Source organism: Hermetia illucens, chromosome 1, assembly GCF_905115235.1.
Source record: "Hermetia illucens chromosome 1, iHerIll2.2.curated.20191125, whole genome shotgun sequence".
Classification (NCBI taxonomy): Eukaryota; Metazoa; Arthropoda; class Insecta; order Diptera; family Stratiomyidae; genus Hermetia; species Hermetia illucens.
The window spans coordinates 24,285,372-24,311,564 of NC_051849.1; the positions used below are offsets into that span (position 1 = coordinate 24,285,372).

At 42.7% G+C, this 26,193-nt stretch overlaps 1 protein-coding gene across 3 annotated transcripts in view; it reads right to left on the minus strand.

Annotated features, from left to right (window-relative positions):
• Positions 1 to 26,193, minus strand: part of LOC119646646 (potassium voltage-gated channel subfamily H member 8) — a 263,584-nt gene that overhangs the window by 136,839 nt on the left and 100,552 nt on the right. For all 3 annotated transcript variants that reach the window (XM_038047162.1, XM_038047161.1, XM_038047160.1), the window contains exon 2: positions 4,887 to 5,008. In XM_038047162.1, the coding sequence (XP_037903090.1) occupies positions 4,887 to 4,962 (76 nt within the window). In that variant the 5' untranslated portion in view covers positions 4,963 to 5,008. The remainder of the gene's footprint in view (positions 1 to 4,886; positions 5,009 to 26,193) is intronic.

The following is a 26,193-nucleotide window of genomic DNA, read 5'->3' on the forward strand; positions in this document are numbered from 1 at the left end:
CGAGAGATAGTACAGAACGCACCGGCAATTCGTATCAAATAATGCAGCCCATTGCCGAAGCTAGCTCCAATGACCGCTGGTGCTAAGATCTTAATACAAAAGATATGGAATCCGGAATTGGCTGGGGTGATATTCCAGCGGAAGAGCTTCTAAACGACGAACTATCCAGGTTGGAGTCTATTTGGATCCCGCAATGGATTCAACACTCACAGAACATAAAAAACGAGCTACTTGGATACTCTGAGGTATCAGAGTCTGCGTATGCCGCTGTCGTCTACTTTAAGGCAGAGGACATACAAGGGAGAGTAAATGTTACCCTGTTGTGTGCCAAGACTCGTGTAAAACCACTGAAAGCAAGAATAACTCTGCCACGATTGGAGCTGAACGATGCTCTTCTACTGAACTGATGAAAGTAGTATATACAACGATGCAATTAAAAGTATTCAAGGTACAATGCTGGTGTGGGTCGACATAACCTTAGCATGGTTTAAGAACGATGTAATGACCCTGGAATGTTATGTCAGTAATCGGGTAACCAAAATACGGAAAATTAGTGATGAATCCTGAACTTGGCGGTACATAAAATCGAAGGACAACCTGGCAGATTGTGCTTCAGAGGAATAAGGAGCTCGTAGTGCACCTACTATCCAGGAATGGTCCTCAATGCCCCGCTGGCGATGGGATGGCACAAACTTGATGTTTCTTCCCAGCGTGGTCAAAGAGTGTGATGTACATTTCCGAGGTTTGTGACAAAAGAAAAAGCAATTATCTTTTCAAAAGAAGATAAAAGAAGTGGGCGACAGATTCTTCAATTGGTACAAAAGGCTTCAATTGACAAAGGCAAGGAGAACGTGGTCAATCCGTTGCAGAAAAGTCTACTGAAGCTCTATCCACTCGTTGATCATCAGGACGTGCTTATATTTTGAGGAAGACTACGAAATGTCGACATATCAGCATAAACATTCGATTTTCTTGGCAAACAAATCGAATGTTTATGCTGATATGTCGACATTTCGTAGTCTTCCTACTTCCTACTTCTTTGTTCGCATGGTGACAAAGTCTGTGCATTTCGAATTAGTCAGTTAAACGATTTACAACAAGAAGAGGATTATGCTCGAAAATATATTGTGATCACAGCTCCTTTGTAGGAACCAAGCACTAAATGGATGAGGAGATATAATAACCGATTATTTCGACATGAAAGAAGGTGTCGACCAATTCCGCGAAAGACGGTGTCACCTGGCAGTTTATTCTGGTGGTAGCTTCTCATTGGCGGGAAGCTACAATAAAATCAACAAGAAGTAGCTTAAGTGAGTATTCAAGGCGGCACAAATAGTCCCGACTTTCGAAGGATTTACGACAATGCTACACCCGATTGCTTCAATGCAAGGAGCCTCCTCATCTAGGCATCTTCAGGACATCGAAGCGTTGATGCCGGGAGACTTTTTGGTGCAAAGACCGTTAAAAGCATTACTGAAAGTCAATAGACCACAGCGCGACCCCTATGTTCGGTGGCAACAGCTGAAAGCACTTGACCAAACGTTCTGGAGTAGCTGGTCTCAGGAATATCTGCACCACCTCCAATCCCGAGGAAAGTGGACCAAAGAGGCACCTAACATGAAGTTGGGACAACTACTGTTCATCCTCGGACGAAATACCTCGCCTGTAAGATGGTCGCTAGCTTGGAATCGTGAGGTTCACCCTGGAAGCAATGGTAGAGTTCGTGTAGCAATACGGCGCGCAATAGAAACAAGTCACAACTGCGAATTTATGTTTTTTACCAATCGAGGCAACAAACAAATCTAATCCACCCCTTCCATCGAGAAAACTGAAACAAGCAGAGCGGAAGAAAGCAATGACAAAGCTGACGACTTCAAAGCCCTATGCGAATCTATCGGTATCTAGGGTTGGCACGGAGACCGAAGAAGCCACGAATTGCTCCTAAATCTAATTACTCTGTTCCTCACGTTTGGCAAGAAACTTTCTCAGAATATCACCACCGAGGAAATTGAAATTTAGAGACTTCACGCCGGGTACCACGTAGAAAGACTAGGGCAGTCCAGAATTATTCGGGGACGCTTGAGAGTAGAAGTCGACTTTTCCGCTAATGGAGCATGGAAAGAGCGACAGGATTTTCTAGAAGTATTGAACCAGACACATAAAATGTGTAAGCATGCAGTAAAACTAGCACCAACGATGCATTGCAATACACTATTGCAACATCTCATATTCAAGTGTTAGGACATTATTCGTCAAATCCTTGACGTTCCAATAATGAAAAGAAGTAAAAGAGGACTACTCGGGAAAATGTTAACGGCAGTTTCTGGGATCAATGATGACATTTCGTTTATTTCCATACTTCCAATTTGGTCATACAGATGACGTTGCGACACTTGCTGCCGGACGCACTGTTGAACAGGCGCAAAGCAGACTTAGCAAATTGATGCGACGGGTAAGCGGATGGATGACTGATCACGGTTTCAGCCTTGTGCTGGAAAAAACCGAAATAGTCATCTTGACCAGAATGAGAACCCTGTCTCATATCGATCGGCGAGTTGATTATAGAGTCAAAACCAGCGGTTAAATTCCTTGGTTTAATGCTCGAATCGAAGATGAGCTTCTTCGAACAAATCGAGCTGGAGTCGCGGCCTTGAGTTGGCTAATGGCGAATGTCGGGCGCCCTATATATACTAAGGGACGTGGCGCGGAGGTATGGGCTGATGCCCTTGACAAGGGAGGTGCATCGTAAATGCCTTGCTCAAGAAAGAGGCGGGGAGCTTTGCGAGTGGCGTCTGCTTATCGTACCGTCTCCCAACCGGCTGTGATGGTGATCACAGGAGTGATCCTCGTTGCCCTCCTTGCCAAGGAGCGCAAAACTATCAACCGCCGTACGGGCGAGAACTTAAGAGAAGTGGTTGCCCGTGAAGAAGGTCAACGAACCCTCACCGAATGGCAACTCTCTTGGCAAAATGAGCCAAGGGGCAGATGGACTGTAAGTTAGACTCGTGGTTGAACCGAACGCACGGTGAGATTCATTACTTCCTTACCCAACTTCTAAGTGGGCATGGAGGTTTTCAGTCTTACCTGCTCAGGATTGGGAAGGCACGATCTCCTGATTGTTTGTTCTGCAATGGAGTGGCGGACGACGCTGAGCACACCTTTTTCTCTTGCGAGAGGTGGGACGGCTTTTGTCAGCAACTTTAAGCAGACAGAGGGGAGCTCTCTCCAGATAACATTGTCAGAGATATGCTGAAGATCGCTAGCAGCTGGAATCATATTGCGCATTATGTTCGGGTTCTTCTTATTGCGAGGAAGATTGAACTCGACCGGCGGAGGGATTGGACGGAAAGGGTTCCCTGAACTGACAACTCCCTTCCTCCCCTCTCGTTCCATTGGTGAAGGGAATTCCCTGACTTGAAGGCTCCCAAAGCCGGAAGAGCGGGAGGGTTAGCCCGAAGTAATGTGTCAAACGGTCCCAGGTTAGTTCTCTGATGACAGGGAGGTGTTTACTTGGTAGTCCGACAGGGTGCTGTTACGGGAGTCCAACACTCTGTGCATGTGACCAAAAGTGGCTACAAATAATAAACGCTCCTTCATGAATGAGAATTATATCCAAGTGAGAATTGTTTTATATTCAGGCCCAAACTAGGCCCACGTGAAATTATTTTGTTTAAAGAGTGAGAATGTCGTAAGTTCGCATCCAGTTGGCGACGGACTGGACCAATTGGGAAATTACTCTCTTCAACTATTGTGGTCCACGGACCCCTCTTTTTGAGCTAAACACCCAAATTTTGAAAATAGATGACTAACGGTAAAGGAGCGACTACCACTTGTAGTCACTTTTGGTCACACTGCTCGCAGGGCAGCGATAAGGCGATGAGTTAGTTGTCTCTACTCTAGCCGAAACCGTCAATCGTTCTCTCTGCATTGGATGCTTCTGCATGTCAAAAATAACACTGGTTTTCATTCATTTTTGACAACTGTGCTCTATATGTGCTTTCTACCTCGATATACAAGCGTTTCGAAATAATTAATTGATTCCTGCAGATGGGTGACAATGATTAGAAAAAAGAATTCCAAAGGCAAAGAGTGTGCATATTATCCGTTGAAGGAATCATTTTTGAGATCACCATGCCGATTTCCTCCAGGTTTTCCTTTTTAGGGAATGGTACTTTATCAAGGTCCAAGCTTTTATGTCCATTTCTTGGGCAAGCATGCCGCAATAGAGGACTCAGGTCCTTTCAAAACGATTTTCACCTGTCGACAGAAATTGACCATTCATTTGCGAGGACCCTTTCAACTTCAGCCTTTAGTGGACTGGAGCGTTAAATTCTGGCACTGGTGCTACCACTTTGGAGCCGAAGTTTGAAGAACTGACTTGAGGTCTACGATAATATAGATCACTGACAGAGCGATTGCCGAAGTCAGAAAATCTTGGTACGGCTTGACACTCACCAGTGAAAACAGCCCTGCCAGTGATAACTGATTGCAACAATTCAAATTACCAATTTTAGAATGGAAATTGTACAGGCACTTTTCAATGCGATTTTGAATTTGTAAAAGATATCAATTTCCACTGAAAATCCGTTTGTTTCATGTAATTAATTTTTTATGTATTGTTGATTTTTGATCATAAAACTGAAGTTATTTCCGTGTCCAATTTCATGGAAGGTCCAACATGACGTATTTAGTCCATAATTCCCGATGAGGTAGGCAAGCGTTTTTCCAGAAAATTCAGATATTTTCACTTCAACCCGTCCCAAAGCGAAAGATATACCTTTTATCATTTGTATTCATTTCAACGGGCCCCATGTACCCTTAGGCATCAAAACGAATAAATATCTCCCCGAAGGCCGCTTATTCTCTACTTGACAAAGAAAACTTACGTGTTCCATCGAAACGTGTCGCTATTGTATCCAAAAATGTATTTTGGGGCGCTAACAGCCCCTTTCGGGCTGGCATTGGATTTAATGGTCTTTTCTACTGCTCCTGTGTTATGACGTTGAATCTGTGAAAATACGAGAAGACGGAAACGATAATAAAATGAAATTAATTACACATTTGGGTAGCAATTTCTTACTAAAAGTAAAATCTGTACAACAATCCGTAGTAGGCGCCAGCAATGAAAACAAACCGCCAGATTATGGGTTTTTCAAAACAAAGTAGAACAAAGTACGCAAACTTTTCGCAAAACAGATTATCCCCCTCAGCTGAGAAGGAAAAGATTATAATTTACGTTCATGCTTTAAGGGTTATAAAGACCGTTTAAATGCTCTTATGTTCGACCCCCATTAAGACCCTCAAGGCAAGGCAAGGTATTATAGGGACACATAAATGTATTTTGTGAAAATAAACGACTCGCCAGGAAAGTCGACGCGGAAATTATCATATCTTATCAAAGTTTTTAAGCTTTGACTTTTCAGATTGAAATTATAAGATGGGGATATGCTCCGCGATTACTCCTGATTAAAAATTAGATGGACGTAGTCATCCAGGCTAAAGCTAAGTAAACGCCTCAACTTTGTTTAGCTGGATAATTGGCTCCCATGTTTAAGGCAACGATTAAGAAATTCTAAAAGCTAGCATAAATCTTTATTTTTATTAGAAAAGATGATGTTTGCTTTCATTAGCCGCAGGCGGTAGATAATTGAATTAAAGTATAATTTATAGGGACTACTTTCGGATGTTTTTTCTTGTCTTTTAATTTTTTATCCGGTATTAACTGGAAAACGAAAGGTGGCTGAAAATAAGTATCTTCTTTGTTTGTTTATGATTAACTCGTACTATATCTTTTCGGACGAAACAAGGGATTTGTTAACAACGAAAATATGAAACCATCTACATTGAGGACCTTTTTCCTTCGCTAAATCTTTGAATGAATCCAGAAGTCAATAAGTGTTCGCCCACACAAATATGTCACTTTGCTAGTTGACTGAAAGACTGGATAAAGCCCGTGCCACCTAAAGATTTTAATGCTCTGTGAACTAAATTTTAAATGGAGCAGATTATGTATGTGAAATTTGTGGAAACCCAGATAAGGATAATAAAGATAAAACGATAACTTCTAGGAAGTGGGGGACATGAAACTTACGCTGTGATGTTCAACTCTGAGTGGCGATTAGCAAGAAATCGTTGAACTACAGTCAAAAGCGAAAGGAAGAGATGCTGAGTAGTAATTTGACCTCCTTAAAAAGTCGTCGGATGAAGGATACTATATCTTTGGAACGGACGGGTCAAGCGGGAATTGACTCAATAGACTAGATAAGCAAGTCGGGAAATCAGAAACTGGACGGTTTTCTGTATTTCTTAGTACGTAGTACGTAATATATGCATATATTATGTGAGAGTATCCACTTTCGGGTGAGATTGATTTTCATAGTCTTGAATTTGCAAAGAAGCAACAATTTCTACCTTGGTAAGATCATGCTCCATATTATAGTCTACACAAATGCAAAATTTCGTGGTGCTAGGATGATCTTAAGGGGGTTTTGCAATCAATTACTAACAATTCTAGTAATATAGTATTATTAACTTTATTTGAATAGATATCAGTATGGAAGGTATTTCGGAGCCCTGGCACCATATAGTGGCAGCCTCTTGCTTTTTTCAGATTTTACGGTTCGGTAGTTTATGAGAATGGCCCCCTTAAAGAAATGATCACTCCCCGCACTCCCCACCTTTTCAAAAAATGTTAAAACTAAGACCGGCTTCGGAAAGTACTAACCGAGGCCTTTCATTTGATATACCACATGACTATATTTGATGAAAAAAAATTTATACCCCCCTCCCTCCTTTTGCATTTATTGGGACTCCCCTTAAATTCGACGTAAAAGGATGTAACTCACTGTATGCGTGAGTGTTCACAGTTCCCACCTTTCTACCAAATTTGGTGTCAATCGCTATAACCGTCACCGAGAAAAATGCGTGTGACGACAGACAGACAGACCCAAAAATATAAGGGAACTTATGGTGAAAGCAAAGGGAATGTGGACCGAAGTCGAAAAAGTGATTGCAACCATTGGAAAGAAGCTTAGCCAGGAAGAAGCCACCCGAAAAAATGAACGCGAGAGGAACACGAATATTAACATGAGCGCAAAATAAATTCTGATCCAGCCCCGCGACGTAATACCAAATGGGAGTCCCGCAGGAAGAGTAGAAGGAGAAGGAGATGGTTTTAGTGGGCAAGAGTCCCACATAACCGTGTGGCAGGAGCCTGCAGTAGCATTTGAAGCTTTCCACCTTCCATCGGAAAAAAAAGACAGACAGACAGATAGTAAACCGATTTCAATAAGGTTTTGTTTTACACAAAACCTTAAAAAGTAGACTATTTGATAGTTAATATTGGTGAAAACTGCATCAAACTTAACAAATGTAGTGCATTAATTGCCACGTCAGCTGGTATAATTGACCCAGTTTCTTTTTAAAAATAACTGTGGGTTGAAGAATGCACATATGATATTCCTTACTTCCCACAAAGAGAAGAAATCTGTGGACTTGTAACTTCCCAATTTGTAAACTATTATACCACTGAGTCCACCATTGCCACGACCTCTGGCTATCGAAAACACTCTTTCGAAAACAGTATCAAGGCACTCATAATGCCCACTTCCCTTATTTGAGCAAGAATTTCTGGATATTTTCAGCGTAATGGAAGAGAAATTTTGAAATTTTGAAGAGTTCTCCTCTTCCCCTTGTGGCACTTTTCCACTGTTCTCTGGTGAGCGTCAATGTCGTGCCGGCTACTGGATCCGCGCCCACATGTCCTGGGAGTTGGTATCAGACAGCATGTTAATTGCGAAATTCCGGTGCAGATTAAGGAACATCTTAGATGTAAAGACATATCCATCAGCAGCGCTCCTACTATATAGCCGAAAGAAGGTTTCTATTATTATTATTATTCTGTTAAGGGAAAGTCGCACCGCGGCCTTGAAGAACTATTGTGCCTCTTTTACTGGTTATAGTGTACCTATTGATCATAGTATCTCAAGCAGACCTGTAACCGTCAGGAACTTTAGTATGTTCCTTACTTCCAGATCTTTCAGCTTTGCATCTGGTATTCAGTGTTCTCCCAGATGTCTCGACCTACTTTGCACAAGTGCCGGACACTGTCCCAGAACGTGTATCGAGGTTTCATCCTCCTCCTCACAAAACCTGCAAGCAGTGTCCGTAGATATCCCTAGCTTCCCTAGGTGATAGTTCAGCCGACAATGACCAGTGAGAATTCCCACTATGATTCGGAGGTTCTTCTTGGTGAGGTTTAAGCAATCCTCCTAAGTCCGGATAGCTGAGTGGTTAGAGTGCAAGGCTGTCGTACGGAAGGTCGCGGTTCAAATCTTGCTGGTGGCAGTGGGATTTGTATCGTGATTTTGACTTCGGACGCCAGTCGACTCAGCTGTGAATGAGTACCTGAGTCAAATCAGGGTAATAATCTCGGGCGAGCGCAATGCTGACCACATTGCTTCCTAGTGTACCGTTACGGTCTTGAATGAAGTGCTCTAACACACTTCAAGGCCCTGATCCAACATGGATTGTTGTGCCAATGATTATTATTATTATTAAGCAATCCTTTGTGCGCATGGGTTCGTATCCCCCAATAAGCACCCTGGACTACTCCATCCCTGGTAGGCTCGCCCAGTATAGTTCCCTCAACCGTTTCTCTTCATTTCTAAGATTCATAGCCATGAAACCGTTTCCGATTCCACAGAAGGGTTCTGGCCCATGTAAAGGCGTCCCTGCTGCCTTCTTCGCTAGTTCGTCCGCTGCCTCGTTGCCTTCCAACCTAGCATGGCCTGGAACCCAAAATATCCAGACCTTGTTGGACGAGCCGAGTGTATTCAGTCTCTTAAGACATTCCCATACCAGTTTAGAGTGCACCTGGTTGGACCTAAGTGCCTTGATCGCTGCTTGGCTATCGGTGAGAATAGCTATGTTCTGCCCCCTGTAGTTCCTTCGCAGATCAAAGGAGGCACATTTGTCTATGGTGTATATTTCCGCCTGGAATATGCTAGTGTACCTGCCCATTGGCTCAAAGTACACTTTCCTTGGACCAATGACACCGGCACCCGCTCCCTCTGCTGTGAGGGATCCATCAGTGTACCAGTTTGCCTTGTCACTCCAACATGTTTCAAACTCCTTATCGAAGTGAAACCTCGTTGTCATGTTATCCCTTGGTATCAGTAATTCGGGAGGGTCCCATAGAAAACTGCATGCAGTTCAGGAGTGTCTTTGTAAAAGTGGCACTGTGGTTAGCTGGTAAGGAGAACTCTAACAATGAATATGTAATCACGATCAGTAGACCGAACGAAAGGTGTGCTGACAGTTGCTTTGAAAGTGACCATCGTCTGATCGTAGTTTGCCTTCACTTGAGTATCGCTGCTGCGTCTTTTTGCAGGCGAACAGAGCCCCCCGGTTTTCGCACAAAAGACACAAACTCCAAACATTCCACTCAAGATTACTAATAAGCATTAGGCTCTGGTGTGGGTAAAATTACGTTCCAAAAACGCATTACAAAATTTGGTTGACCACAAAGGCCGATTGACGAACGTAACAAGTTGAGAACTTTGTTTGCCGTCGGAAGTGAAGTACGAATAGCGTAATGTAGCGTACTCTGTGGCGAAATAAATTCCATAATTGTGTTGGTAAAGAAAGTAAAAGCGACCGCAAGTGTCAATGATTTCGTATCATGGAAGAACTTACAGATGGTCTAAGTCTACCGTTCACGGCTCCTGAAGGTGGGTGGCACTGGAAGCTAACGTACCACACGATTACAGATTGCTCCTATTAGCAAAAGTGAAAAGTTTTTTGTCATCAACACACTCAAATGTATTACAGAAAGCCGCTGGCCTCTGTAGTGTCCCTGCAGAAATGTTTGCGTGCTTCCGCTATCGCGATGATATCAGCTAAAAGAACCCTGGTATGTAGCAGAGATCCGGATAATCTTATGATGACCATATTAACACTCCCCGTGTGCGGAGACTAGATCATTTCCTCTTGACTGATATTGAAAAAGGTTTCGCCAACTTCGCAGGGACTATATTCAGAATGTTCTACGCAGAAGGGGCAATGCTAAGAAATCAGTATGTCACGTGCTGCACCGAGGTAAAATATCAGAAGAATTTGAAATCCAAAGCGAAATCAGCCAGGATTACATCTTGTCATCGATACAGTTTCTTTTTCTTGCCAGCAACATTCTTCTTGCGGTTTTCCCTCAAACATCTCAATTGCACTCATGACAACTGCTTGTTTTCTAACCGAGTCAAGGACCTTGGCTAAAAGGCTCTGGACCAAAGGTAAGCATCAACAAAACCAAACTTTTCAGCCTGGCTGGTCACCGCTTTTCTCTTATTTGCATCAATGGGAAGGTTCACCTATTTTTTTTGGGGGCCAACCCCTATCATACCCAGAGTGACCTTCAACGATATGCTTTGTTTCAATTTTCACTTAATTGATATCGGTGCTCAGAGGTAGCGAGGAGGCAGACGGGGGCAACAACACTAAGTGGGCAATGGGAGCCTTCACATGGTGGCATCGGGAAACGCTGTATTTACATTGCCTATCTAGTCGAGATGCATCAGGCGAATGCTCCAATGCTTTGGGCACGGGGGCTCACCTGAAGCCGGGCATGAAAACTCGCCGGAGGTTATTTGGTGCCATGAAAGCTTGGACATTTGTGATTTGTATATATAGTAAGCGTGGTTTCTGCCGATGGTTGCAGCGAACTGGATGTTGCGTACAGTGACAGATCCGCTTTCGCTGTCTAAATTCTGGAAACGCAGTTATCCCAACCCTAAACTGTCTGCGCCATAACATCGAAGTACGCTACCTTGACGCTATCTCAAACATAGAACACAGGCCTACCACTCGTACGCACTGTAATCAGATGGCAGAAGCGGCAGTGAATAGGTTACGCATTAAAGAAGCACGAAAATTGCATGGCTGACTAAGCCATGCAGTAGTAGTGTGTATGAGGTAGAGGAGCGGCACTCAGACCCTGGACGATTATTCGATGCTCCCATTTAACGGAATATCCCGGATTGCTACCCGCTATAATTGGAGTACATCAACACCAAAAATTTGATGTCTAATACGTCCATAGGCTGGAAACTCCCTTAGAAAATCTTCCATGGATTCCGCTTCCTCATTACAGGATGGACACGTATCATCTTGGAGAATTCCTACTCTGATCATATGCCCAGTTAGTGAATTATGGCCAGTCAGAATGCCCAATTACCAATTCATCTTCGAAAAGACATACTTCGCCGTAATCACCAAAAGAGAAGAATGGTCGATAAAGGACCACGAGCCTTTTGGAACTGATAAGCATTATCATCACTAAACAACAACGGCATATAAAGCCAATTGGTGTGAAGTTGACATCAAGTGCTGCTGAAACTTGGGAGACTGAAGGAAACGTTGCTGATGTGGGGCACTCAAACATCGCTGGTAATGAGGAAGCTGGCTCGCCAAGATTCTGGATCGACAATGATGGGGTCAGAACCAAATTTTGGGCATCCGATCATCCACTGTCAATTCCACTCTGCAGGGGAAAATTGCAAGGATTCACGCAGCCGAATGGAGAAATTTGAACTTCTGTAGGCAGTCAAAAATCTTTTTGAACGAACGCTAGCCGCTAGCGACATTTTTATTGCCCCTAGTAGCTTTTTACAGAACACTACTTTTTTAACTACTCCATGGGAGAATTGGAGTGGTGGTGTCGGCTATATGTAGCCAATTTGAGGAGAAGAAAGAGACGCCACTTCGCATGCAACTACTTGGCCTCTTCAGACGTCAGACAAAGATACAATGGTGAGATTTTCTTCAATGAAGGGTCTCCTCTTTCTCTGTCTCTGGAGAATGTTCACAGATGCGCGAAAGCGGCGAGACGACGTTGAATAGGCGATATCTGGGTTTGACAAAGGTCGGGGTGTTTTGAGCTGCGATTACCCCCTCTAAAGTAAAGTTATCCAAAAAGAGTAATTTTCACGTTAAGATCTAGGAGTGCAGTGCACTCTTCCAAATCCCAAAAGCCTCAAACAAAATGCGTGTCCGCTATAATTTTGCGGGACTTTCAGCATCAAGTAACCGCACTGTCAATCAAGTCTTATCAGTGGGGATCTCGTCAGTAATGATCTTCTGAACATTTATCTTACGTCGAAAGAAGGCCAAGATCCAAAATGGTTTCAAAGGAAGAGAAAAAGGATTCGTATCACAAAATAGTATTTATTTTTCCACCATATATCTGATATATGAAAGTCCTAATCTTTTACCAGATGAAGGTAGAGTTCCATGGTCAAATATGGGATGAATTTTTCATTGCGAAAATTGTTCATTTGACCTAACAAAACTGATAGTTTTCGCTGGCATGAAAGTTCTTTTATATCCACTTAATATCGTACACCCCATCTACGAAATAGGAAGCTTAGCAGAAAGCATTCACCCTATCTACAGGGAAAACAAATGTTTTCAAATTTTCCAATATCTCCTCGTAACGATTCAGTGGATCCAAACTGTCTTGTTTTGTTGTTCAATTTGAATGGCAAGAGATATTATTCCGCCGCGTCAGTTTTCGATAAAATAATACTCCTCCTTTTGCCTGATGCCTGGCATATTGTTTCGGGACAATCCGATATCAAATGCAAACAAGGGTAGAAGTGATGAAATTGTTTTATCTGTGCTAGGTATAGTGTTGGAACAGTTGTTCTTTTTTCCGTTTTTTCAGCTTTTATTCAAACAATCGTCAGCTGATAAACAATTCACTTTGGGTGGATTTTATTACGAATTTTTCGTTTTCTCGTTTTTTGTGATGATACCTACCTGGTTCCATCAAACGCTTTCAAATACAGATGTTCAAATATAAGTAGAGGGATCACTTTTGGGGGCATTCATATTGATTGAGGTGTACATTTATCTTTAGCTCAATTACCAGTATCTGTTTTGTTGTTCTTTCATTATCTTTTTGCTTATTTAAGATATCTGGAGCTGATGGAATGAATCAGATCATTCAAGTGTGAAATAGTGATTAGTGTGGAAAGATGACCAATTCAATTTAAAGAAATTATGCAAATGACAGGTTTCAAACTTAGGACACCAAATAATTTTTCTGCAACTTCACTGGCTAAAGTTTCTTCTTTCTTACTTCCTTACTTGCTCATACTGACGTGCTAGCAAATGCATTTTACCTAACGGATCGGTTCTGGCAATTGGGAAACATTTATTGATTTTTATTGTGCATATACATACATACATTGCAGCGAAAATTCTGCACCCAGGAATACTAACTCTTGTTTTCGCTGCAATGAAAATTTCGAGCTATTGATCAAGGAAAGCACCGCTGATAATTTTTTTTGTCTCTGGCGGGCAACCACGAGATATCACCAAAGAAAAAACACATTTTTCGGAAGTGAAAAGGCGCCTTGAAGAAAATTTTTCTGTGGCGTTAGTAACATCAACATTGCTCATTTCTCACCGCGATGGTAGTAAGTAATCGACATTATTCAAAACTATGTAAAAGTGAACGCCATCAAGGTAGTGATTCAGACAACAAGTTTACTTCGCTCACAACAGTTGTGTCGATTCCACCTTCCGCTGCTAGTAATCAAAGGAAAGGAAAGGGAAAAATACCAATAGTTTTGGAAGAAATTAGAAATTTGAATTACTTGAAAAACGCACTTTGTTTTAAATATCCCACTACATATATTTAAACCTAGAAAAAGTTATAAAGATATTATCGTTGACGTGGGACTTCCCATTTGAACTGCTAGGGGCAAAAATCATCCACCCGTTTTATTTCCTAAGTGATTTTTCCTCAAATACCAATACAGGGTAGAAATTCCAAAGGCCGCAACTCCTGAACATGAAAGGCAAGAGGGACATCGACTGACGATGTGATCCGTCAGAGATCTTCTCTCGAGATTGTGGCACTCAGGTCTCGACTTTTCCAGCTGAAGAAATATCGGCAAAGATGCGCGGATGGCTTTGCCCATAATTTTCATTTTCCTAATTTCAGCATGCTTCCATTTTCACACCGTCCCCAACATACCGGATCAAGCATACATAAAATTTTGTTAATACCATGAGTGAGACTGAAGTGTTAAAGGAACGTGCTACCGGGATCCTTCATTGATTGCGTGTGGATCTTGACGGTCAGTTTAGCTACTTCCTTACGTTTTTGGTATATGTCTGTGCATTTAGTTTACTTTGGTTAACTCGGATAGTCATTTGACGACCATGCGAACCAATAAGTAATTACAAGGTCTAAGAAACTTTATGAAGGAACTATTCGAATCTATAACAGTATGACCTGACTTACCCATTACAGAAACGAAACCAAAGCATTCGGGAAGAAATTCGTCGGCTATCCCTCTGTGCTCATGAAGGCTCGGCTAAGTGGAGGAAGAAGGTCGAAATTATAGGAAACTGATTTCATTATATATGAGTGGATCTTATTCCAAATTCAGAAACAAATTCTACAAAATAGAAGGAAGATACTCAACTTTTCCCTTCCCCACTTGACAGTAGATGGCCGGATGCCAAAAGCTGGTTCTGGCCCCACCACTGCGGATTCAGAACCTAGACGAACCAGTCTGTCAGCTTCCTCATTACCCGATCCAGTTCCATAATCGAATTTGCCGAGAACACCCCTGCGTCCGTTTTGTTTTCCATGATTGACACGTTGGTGAAGATTATCCCAAAAGACTCGTGGTCATTTACCGATCATTCTTCTCTTTTGGTGATTACGACGGAGTATGTCTTTTCGGACAGGAATCTGGAAACCATATGATCGGCCAGCATCTGAGCCACCTGATGTTTGCCAAGAAATTTCTAGATGGACGCATGCCGGTATGATTGGCCGCCTTTTCACGCACCAATAGTATCAAGCCTATATGTGTCGTTAGCTGCTCTCCATTTCACCTCCAAATGGATTCGGGGTAAATTTAGAATAGCTTCGAGGACCGCAGTCGGTGTACTACTCATTGTTCCAGTAATACTTAGGCAACCGAGCCTCTAAATCTGAGTCAGTAGGTTCTTTCTGTTAGCAAAGTATAGTCTGGGCCACCAGACGATGCATGCATACATTAAAATGGGTTTTGATATAGACGTATATATCCAATGAATCTGATTTGGTGGGAGTCCCCAGGTCTTACCTATCACAGTCCTACAGCACCAGTGGTAGTGCTCCTGGATATGGTGGTTCCACGTTAATTTGAAATCAAAATGTACTCCAAAATATTTGACTGTTTACACCAGCTGAATTTCTGCCCCTCCTAAATTCAGCAGCATGTAGCTATCTCACCTGACGTTCCTAGTGAACATAACTAGTCCAGTCTTCCTAGCGTTTACCGCGAGTCCATGATGGAGGCACCAACTGTGGATTACTTGCGGTGTTAATTCAGGCGATCACATTCTGTGCCCGTGAACTTGTCGATCATTATTACTGCTAGATCGTCTGTGAATGTTTGTGCAAAAACCTTCATGTCCTCCAGGACCCATTGCAAGGTATCCATAACTAGGAAGAATCCCAGAGGAGAGAGAACCCCTCCCTGTGGGCAATCTCTAAGACACTTTGCTTCAATTGTTTTCGGTCCGACCAATATGTGGATCTTTCTCCACTGTAGCATAGGAAGGATCTAACTGATTAACAGCGGGTCGATTCCATGCTGTCTTGCCGCGTTAAAAATCGCCGGTAATGAAGCATAACTGAAGGTGCTTTCGATGTCCATGAATGCCCCTAAAGCGTATTCTTTATCGGACGTTGCCTTCTAAAACTTTGTCGTTAGCTTACGGACTGCTGTCTCCATGGATTTTCCTTTCTGGTAGGCATGTTGCTTTCAGTGAAGCGACACTGAGGGATATATGTATCCCTTAGGAACTGATCGGCTAATAAAAATAAATAAATAATGCCATCCGAACCTCCAGACTTATACCTACAGCACGAGCTAAATGCCCATTTCACTCGTCCCTGTGAAACTACTTTGCATGCCAGAGTTCAATCTTCTGGTTAAAGGCTGCATGTGTCTAGCAGTCCCGAGATGAGATTTGAGATGCTGCCTGGGAAGTGCACCACTTTCTGCGTACCTCCCGCTTTGTAAATGTAGATGACCCAACTGCAGACTACGTTCTATGAGAAGGACCTCTTCGCAAAAGTGTCTCCATGATGATCGTCTCGCCGAACTTATGCTTTTCTTCAGAGTTTTTTGAGCCTCAGGTTCAGGAGCACACTTGTAGTTCTCCTCTGTTTTGCCAAATCTGAGTTCCACCATGGTATTCTACCCTTCTTTGGCATCATGAGTTGATGGATAGCTTGTTTGGAAAGCTTCTCTCATGTTATTTGTGATCATCCGGGTTGTTTTCTTAGTTACAGCAATGGATTTGGTGCGTCTCCCAGGTATCGTAGCTCGGGCGATCAGTTCTGTTTTGTAAATCGCTCGATCTGTCTTACGTGGATTCCGAAATGAAGTGGGCGAAGGTGGATTCGTCCCCATACGAAATCAATGCCCCTGTGATCCGAGAGCGTTATATTGTTTGATACTCTCCACTATCCGACAAAATCCGCAATGTTAGGGGATGCCTAGGTAATGTCGATGACCTCTTGCCTAAGAACATTGAAGAAAGTGGGCTGCTTATCCAAATTGAGGATCTGCAATTCGCTTCCAACCTGATACTCCAATAGTCTCAATTCTCTCGCGTTGATGTTGGAGCTTCCCCACCATAAATGGTGGGCGTTAATATTACATGGTGATCAAAGGGTAGTATAGGCCCCGAAACGTGGCAAATTGTATCAACTGGTCCTCCAGGTTGGGGGTTGGGTAAGGCTGACAACCCTACACGGAAAAAACTTCTTACGAAGCCACAGCAGGAGCCACGGACTGGATGGATTTTACTACGACGAACCCGGCAACGAAAAAGGAATAACGATTTGTGCATTTCTTGTACAGAGATGAAGCTGCCCAGTGGTCCAGTGGATACCCTGTCCCAACATAGGGCCGATGTAACAACGTTGCAGGAGATGCGTTGGATAGGGATCGGTTTCATGGAAAAGACTCACTACACCATATATTATAGGAGCAGATTTCTTAGTCAGCCAAAAAATGAAACCTGCTGTTATCGGCTTTGAAAATATAAGCGAACAGCTATGCACTCTGCGCTTACGAGGCAAGCTTAGAAATATAAGCCTCATAAAAGTTCACGCCTCCACAGAGGAGACTGCAGAGTTGGAGAAGGATACCTTCTACGAGGAAATAGAACGAACTCTTGAAGCCTGTCGTATATAGTATATATGACATTAAAATGATACTTGAGTATTTTAACTGCAAAGTAGGGACAGAACCCGTATACAAGCGATATGTTGGCTCCCATAGATTACATCAAAATGCAAGTGATACCGGATTGCGGATTATTCAATTAGCAGTGTCACACGAAATGGTTGTTGGAAGCACCTAGTTTGCGCGGAAAGTGGCGAGCCTCCCCAGACGGACCAATTTCAACCAAATAGACCACGTGTTGATCGAACGCCGCCACCTCTCAGCCTTGATGAATGTCAGAACATATAGGGGGCCCATGAACACTCGGATCACTATCTCGTTGGCATGGTGTTCCTAGCTCGAATAACAGCACCAATCAGGTGAGAGTTAACATTGAAGCCATCCACAACACAGCCCTCCGCTACACCTATAAGATGGGAATACATGCCGCAATAACCGCAGTCAAGGGATCCACTTTCACTTCATAAACGAGATCCTGTCAGCGGCGAGCCTTGCTTTTGCTGCTGGATCCTCTCTTGCAGGCCAAACGACCGCCCTTATGGCACTCCTTTTGTAGGTGGGTTATTCCTCCCATCCAAATATTCGTAGAAAGTTTGTCACGGCTGAGTACCTTCCGTGGTATGAAAGCTGTCATTCGATAAATCTCCCAATGCCCACCTTCGTAACGTTCCAGGTGAATAGAAAACGCCGTGCTAGTCTACGTTAATAGAAGTCTTTAAAAACTTGGGAGCAGTTCACCAACAGTGCTAGTCGGGGATACTTTCGCGGCGCCGCGTGAGCGATTGTAGTATAATGTATGTTAATTTGTAGCACGTGGATTACGCTAGCCACGTTTTAGTCTTTTTCAGTTCCACTCTTAAAGCTGAACTGCATCTGCGGCATGGTACCCCCTGTGTCCGTAGTCAAAGCACCTGTAGCGCTTGGTGTCTATCCGTACCTTATATACTATCCAAATAATTCTGATTTTCCCGCTGTGGAGAAGTATCTCTTCGTATTGCAGAAAAATTTCAATCACAGCGAGGCTTGGTAGTTCATAAACGTGATATTTATTCGATCTGTATTCCTGTATTTAATCCTTGCTGCCTCCTTCGCTTTTTCCTGTGGCGAGCGACGCATTTCCATAATGCGCTCAAATGCAGTCAACTCTTTTTTTCTCTACTATTTCATCATTTTTATTATTTTCGTACTCCTTGGAAACCTACCAGCCTGTCTAAGATAGCCCACAGCAACAGTCGAAAACCCGTAGAGCCTCAGGGATAATACTCCTATTCTAGTTCCCTGACCTACGCGATGAGCGACTTGGCTTACTAATATTGCAATGGCTACTACCTGATCAGTGTCCCGAAGGGATTGACTCTCGGTACAGGTTACAAGCATCACTTTCGCCCAGCTTGGCCCGCAGCTCCCTATCAACAGCGGAAGAGAGCTGTCAAGAGCTCCGAAGACTATCAGTGTGTTATGATATGTATAGGTACTCACGGTTTGCTTTTCACCGAGGAACTTTCACAAGGCTTGGGAGCTAGAAGTACTCATTCGGGTACCTCGGGAATGCCACTCTCTGAACCTTAAGTGGCCCGTTAAAGATCGCAGACAGCCGGAGTGCTTAATCTGACGGAACCCATGCTGGCACACTGAAACACCTCCTTGGCTCTCAAGAACTGTGAGCAATCTTTTATAGATTACTTGTTTCATCATTTTTCATTTTTCATCTAAGCGAAGAATGCATACATACGGTCTATAAAAACGGTAGGGTATGTGACTGGTCAGTTCACTGTTCCATAAGTAGCTGAGTTTTTGACTGGGGTATATATATGATCGTGTGACATACTTTTGCGATGCATTGCGTTACATGGGGAGCCTTTTTGGGCGAAGGGCATGCCTCAATAGGTCGACTTATTCTCACCTGTCATCCAAAGACGTTCTCAAATGACTGTCTGGTGGTCGCTGTGGTTGTATGGTGGTCCTTAATATGCCAGTATATACTGCACAACAGTGCAAAACTGGCAAAGGCGAGGGCTACTACCAACCCAGAGTCTACTGTCCGAAAAAAGTTTACACCACTTTCATTGGCCAGAACTAGTTATATTCAACTGTGTATTTATTGCTCTGCTATCCCCTCGAGGTCCAAAGTATTGAAACCACTGACAGTCACCTTTCGAATTTTTCGAGAATAAGAATATTAAATATGACCTTAAATTCTGATAATGTCAAGCTCGGTGGGGCGTAGCTGTTCACGCTTATCTTCATTCACATGAAGCCATTGCTCACCTGGTTCATGCTGCATTACATGGCCGTAATATTTTACGGTATACACCTACCAACTCAAAGCGTAGTGCCCTTCCCTTACAAGAATGCAGTCTGTATAGCTAGTAGGAGTTTCCTCCTAAGCTGCTCACACTGATATCGTAACCGGAAGGATTGGCGTCATCATACAAGACCTATCGCGTCGATAGCTCTGGCAACAAATGAAGACTTAGCCTTTGCTGGCCGAGCTTTCTTTGCAGCCATTTGAGCCGAAAAGTTGGGATCGTCAAAAGACCGCCGCCGCTTTGGTTTGCCCTTAGCCGCAGATGCTCCAGACGATCCTTTCCCTTAAAGAATGATACAACCCGGAAGTTTTGTTTTGATCGAAGGCGATTTACTCGGAGGTGATTTGCCTGCAGGCGGTTTGTCCGGAGGCGGTTTGCCCGAAGGCTTTTTGCACGGAGGCTGTTTGCTGCCCGAAAACAGATGCTTTCCCCCAGGTAAGACTTTAGCCTCAGTAGGTGGTGCTGATTGGAGGCCGGGGTCAGGAATGCAGACAGAAGGGGACTGATTCGGCTCATCCGTTAAGGATTGGGTCCTAATAGGGTTAGCTCCCTTTTAAATAAGTGGAGAATCTGAGTCTAACCTCAGGTTCTCTATCGAAGAACTCCGAGTTGTTCCTTCGCTCAGTGTTGAGTCGTCATGATCAAAGTGTTGTTCATTTCGCATCGAAAGAAAGTGCTGCCTTCCCCCTTTTATGCCCGCCTGTCAATGCTATGCACCAACGGACATTCTCTGTGACCAATTAACTGTAGTCCAGGGGAGGCTGCCAAAAGATAACATTATGGTGGTAATGAGTAGTCTGAATGACAAGATAGGTGTTGATAACACCTTGCTCAGACACGTGATGGCGAAAAATAGTGTTGGCAACGAAACCGATAACAAAGATTTATGAATTTCTGCAGTTTACATTGCCTCGTGTAACTAACCGAGGGGTAAAACTCGAGTAAGATCTGAGTCTGCGACCTCGTTAGCGGCACTACCAAGTAAATGAATTCCCAGAAGGGCAGTTTCTGTTGGCGTTTAAATCCCTGAGGTTTAAGAGTTTCAGAACCTTATATTCGAAATCAAAAAATAAAAACTTAAATCAAAGGAATGGAAAGAGGGAAATGGCTATTAAAAGTTTTATCTATGAAGTGCCATTGTTAACCCTACCTGTTTACATAATGGAATAAAATCTAGAACTCTAAAATTCGAATAAGAATAACTTTTATGTTTTTACGGTTCCTTCAAATATTTTAGGCTGAATTGAAAAGGCCAAACAATGAAAAATAATTAGTGCTGGCGGGAGAGGCAACGTTATATTTGGTAGTCTTAATTCGAAATTACCACTAACTCCGTTTGGGAGAACAGGTTACACGGGGCTGTATGTTTGTGTATTGGCCGTTTAATTTCCTGGTAATAGGAAGCCAGTTAAGTTTTTGGACTAGTTAAACCTGGCAAACAGTTACTATCTGCAAGTACCGTGCGCTAATCAATTGTGACCCTGGAGCTATAGCCCCAGTCGGTTTTTGGACAAGCAGAGAAAAAGTTCTGTGCTATTTCGGAGTATCTTTTTGCATTTCGGTTGTCCGGTTAACAAGAGGAATTATGGACGAAATACAGAAGTACAACCGCCATATTGCTGCGCTCCAACACGCCATCACAAACTTGGAATTCCAGCATCACCAACTTATGTTGCATTATAGACATAAGGTTAAACCCTTCTTAAGAGAATCACGCGATAAGCAAATGGAAGCAATGAACTTATTTGAGAGGAAATTCGTGATTCACAAGGAGTTGGAAACTAAAAGAGTTCTACTGGACTTTTTCGAAGTGCGTAAGGAGAAGTACGAATTAGACTATTTATACACTACAGAAGAAGAAGATAGTGAAGCCAGTATGGAGTAGAATTCAAATTCAAATATGTGTATCTTTTTATTATTATGTGTACATAATAAAAGTGTTTCCCGCGTAAATTTAAAAACCCTTTTATTTCTACCGAATCAATTCCTGTTAAGTCCCAAATGCATAACGTGCCGTTTGGAGTACGGACCTTTTCTGGAAATGGTCTCCCACTCAAGGTTCCTCTTCTTGTCCTGATAAGATTTTACTCTTCATTAGGCCAAAAGATCGTTATAGGATTCACAATAAGAAATTATGATTCTCACAAAACTGATACTAATAATCCAAAAGGAGCCGGTGCCAAACAAGAGAATGAATATCGGCAACCTGGAAGGGGGCAGACAAGCAGAAACAAACTTGTGGAAAGTGGCCTTAATCTCTACAGCTCAGATGACATACACTTTTGGCTTTTATATAAGATCGTCATAGATTCTTTACAATTGTAGACCACACACCTTTGTTTCTCACCGAGCACCTCTCTTCCACGAGATCTTAGCCCCGGGGACAAAAGGCTTCAGCCTGGACACGGAGACGTCCATGGGCCTGCCGTCGACGTTAAGCCTTTAGAAATGGTCTCCTCTATTCATTACATGGACCCTGATATGGTGGTTGCAAGGACTTCCGAGAAGCATCCACGCGAACCTAGACGTGTGGGCGGACGTTCAGGTCCTTCGGAGTGTTAGCCTTCGTCGAAGAATGACGTGAATTAAGTTACTTCTTAGAGAAAAGAATTACTATTAACAGGCTTACGACATCTAGCACTACTGAGGGCCATAAAAGGGCTCTCCATAATAAGTGCCTTCCTCACTATTCCCAAGGGGTGAATCCCCTCTTCTATACAAGAAGCATTCCTTCCACCAGAAAATGCACAAATCATCTCACCACTTCTATTGCTGAGTCCGCCGTTGTAAAAGCGGTGCTATCCTATGCTGCTGCGGCGTAATTCGTGGTTATCCATGTTAGTTCTTCTAATCTTGCCACCTTGAGAACGAGTTGGTAAAATTTGCCCTGCTTTTAGCCATACTATCCTTTGACAATATTTGCGTATAAGAAAGTTGAAAAAAACAGAAATTGGACGAGTATGGAAGGTGTAAAATGTATAGAGGTAAAAATTCAAAATGTTCATATGCATGTACATATTAAAAACATAATTATGATTGCTACCTCAAACATTATTGACTTTACATTAACGGCCCTAACACCTGTCCTTATGCGCGGAATTTTGCTCGCGAAACTCCCGTCGCGGTCGCATTTGTGCAAGACTTTTCCGTCTCTATAAAATTTCAAAGAATATGCTGGGAATTGAATCTCATGTGTGTAATCTGCTTGGTCTGAAGTATCGCGGATTTACGTTCCTTATGGCTGATGAATAGGACAGATTTTCGACGCAGCCGGTCACTGAAAGTTAAACAACTTTTAGGGATGGAACTTTAGGATGGAACGAGCCGTTTAAAAGTGGAGATATTTTTGAGTAAAATAACTGAAAGAACCTACAAGTGGATCAGGAGAAATTCATGTGTGTATCATGTAGTGAAAGTTAGACGGTAATATAAATGTGATGTGTAATAAGAGCACGGGAATGAATTTGTTCGTATTTATTTAATAAATATCTGTAACTAAACATTAAATAAAGTAAATTACCTTAACCTAAGGATTAAAATTCTAACTGAAAGTGTTTTGACAGAATAGAATACACACAGAGGATGTAGTACTGAATGTCGGTTTGTGTCAATATAAGTTAACTGTTGTGTCAATGTTGATGAAACCTCAATTATGTGCTGCCGCCAGATCATGAAGAAGGTATTCTACAATTTTTTCTTACAATTTTCTCCGCTGCTAAATGAATATCCTGAATCGGTGCTGTCCTCTAGGCTGACCTCCTCTGAATCGATGCTACCCGGAACCCACTCAATCTCACACTCCAACCTCTGCATCTCCAAAGTCATCATAACAGTCCTGTACCATCTTAATCGTTCTTTTAGAGTGATCAATTGTTCCAAATGACGACGCCCCTCCTCTCGTTTTTTAAGACATTCTCCAACGAATGGTCTCAAATGCTTGTCGTAATAAACTTTCAGCCGGTGCTCCCTTAATTGGAGCCGGCTTATTTTACTTCTCATTCGCTCAATTTCCCCATGATGAATTTGGAGTTCCATGATTGACAAGAGCTGAATGTGAAAAGACTGGACCCAGGCCCCTTTTTTCAAAACGGTAACCGTTTCCATGCCGGAGCGGGAATTGACTCGGTGAATAGAGAATGAGGTTTCAGCAAATGCAATGCATCATCAAATCACACAATCATCAGATACGCAAAAATATTCGTAATCATAATATCATTTTACCCTTAATAGTAGTAAGAGAGAATTGTTGATATTTTAAGAGGAGTTTTTCTTTTCTTTATAAAACCATGCTACGTCAACTTGTCTAGTTTTAACTCTGCGCTGCTTAAAATTCCGTACAGATCACTTGATTGCCTACTCACTTTTAAATGTCATTCATGGTAATTGCTGAAAACTAGGGAACCCCCAAAGTTCCTTCGCCATTTTTTTTTTTAAAAGTTTGCGGAATCTATTTCCTTTATTTCTAGTTAGCTAAAAGCTATCCCCAATCCTAATTATTATGTATCCGATTGATAACTACGAACAAGAATAATTGGGTCCGGATAGTTGTGCGGTTAGAGCGCAAGGTTGTCATACGGGAGGTCGCGGTTTGAATCTCGCTGGTGGCAGTGAGATTTGTATCCTGATTTGACGTCGGGTACCAGTCGACTCAGATGTGAATGACGCAATGCTGACGACATTGCCTCCCATAGGGCACTGTAATCCTGTAGTGCACCGCTACGGTCTTGAATGAAGTGCTCTACACTTCAAGGCCCTGATCCAGGATTGTTGCGCCAACGATTATTATTATTAAAAATAATGATTTTGGCACTCCTTTGTCCAAAACAGAGGAGAGGAGAAACCAGAGTCCTGTTCCACATCCATCAACTTTTTGTTTGAAAAATTATGACCACTTGGAAAAAGCTTCAGATGATGTTCTCCTGTCCGACTCCTTGATAGGAATGATAATGTCGTGATGGTGTAAACTCTTTTTATCCGTAGCGTTTACTTTACGCATTTTACTCTCAGAAGCTTTGTCCCGTACTGGAGTCTGAGGTAGTTTTCTACTACACTTAGAATGTTCAATACAGGAATATGGAAACTACGAAATAGGTCCTTTTACTTGGTAAGGAGTCACAGATATAGCAGTGGAAGTATGGGTTTTGAAGGGCTCACTAGATTCAAGTCCATCGAAAAATTTCACGCAGTCAGCCAGGCAGAAGAGTACAGCAACTCATATAATGAGAAAAACTGGAAATCTAACTTCGACTGGTCTATCTGACGTAAGCTAAATCTAGTCTGACAGGAGCTTCACTTCTACCTTTACCAGAATCAGTGGAAGAAAGAAGACTAATGATGCTATGACTATGGTGATGAAGCGCAACTGGTCGGAGTGCGTGAACCAGAGAAAGGTTACAGCCAACAGCATCGAAAATCATTAGAAAAGAATGCGAAGTTTCTTGGAAACGTGGGGCTGCCACATCATTAGGTGTGGCGATATTCAAAGAAGTCGGACGCAAGGAAGCAACATTTTCAGAGAAGGTAGAACAAGCTGGTGACAAGGTGAGACCCATACTAAACGAAACAGACTTTTCAGGTCAATAATATTAACTTGAAGTATACAAAAGGCTCTAGTTTCTACTGAAAACAAGACTAGCAAAGTTACAGGACTGTCCTTAAGATTTTGTGGTACAGAAACCATTGTTTCGGATTAATAAAATCAGCGCTATGGAATCATTAAAAGCGGTTCTGCAATGACAGATCCAAAAAACCGAGAGCCTGTGTCCTTATATCAAATTTGTTAGGAGCAAATACACTGAGACCATTCCGCGCCAAGGACGTTATTTTACAGTACCAGATTAATGGTAATAGGAGAAGCTGCTTCTTTATCCCTTAGCAACTCAAGGCCTAAGGGATCTGATATCGCCATTGCCACTCAAGTTGTCTTGAGCTTTTGGTAGGCTATGATGCGAACGTTCAACATATTTATTGTGGGATTTGAAAAAGACACACCTGGAGGAGAGAAGATATTCGGTTTCATATAATACTCCATATGGCAATATCCGATTTAAAAAGCGTTAAACCCCCTTTTGCAGATATGAGAAATCTGCTTAAAAGACAAATAGGCAGATGACAGGATTTAGGTTTGGAGAAAGAGATGTGCAAACGAAGTACGATCTTGCTAAGAACATCAATAACAAAACCGAGGGAAGATGAGCTGAGAGCGATTCGCAGTGTGATAAAGGCAGTAGCATGAACACATCAAGGAAGCGGTAAATACTGTTCGGAAACCAAACTCGTGCATAAGATCATCAGTGGCAGCGCACATAGTCGAAGCAGCCCATACCATTCAACGCGAAACTCTTGAACTTTTATTTTTTTCAGAATTGTGTGGTCCTAAATCCGCATCAACCTAATGCCGGGCCGGGCCAAATGGGGAGCAGATTACTGCCTTTTTTTTTTGGTCCGCGAACCCCTCGTTCAGGCCCTTGCACCCAAACTTTACAAAAAAGTCAGGTGATGACGGCTTTACGCTTTCTTACCAGGACAGAGGTGAGGCACCGTCTGACGATTTGCCTCTGCCTTGGTAAGAAACCATAAAGTCGTGATCACCTGACATCAAGCTGTATGTTGGGTACTGATGG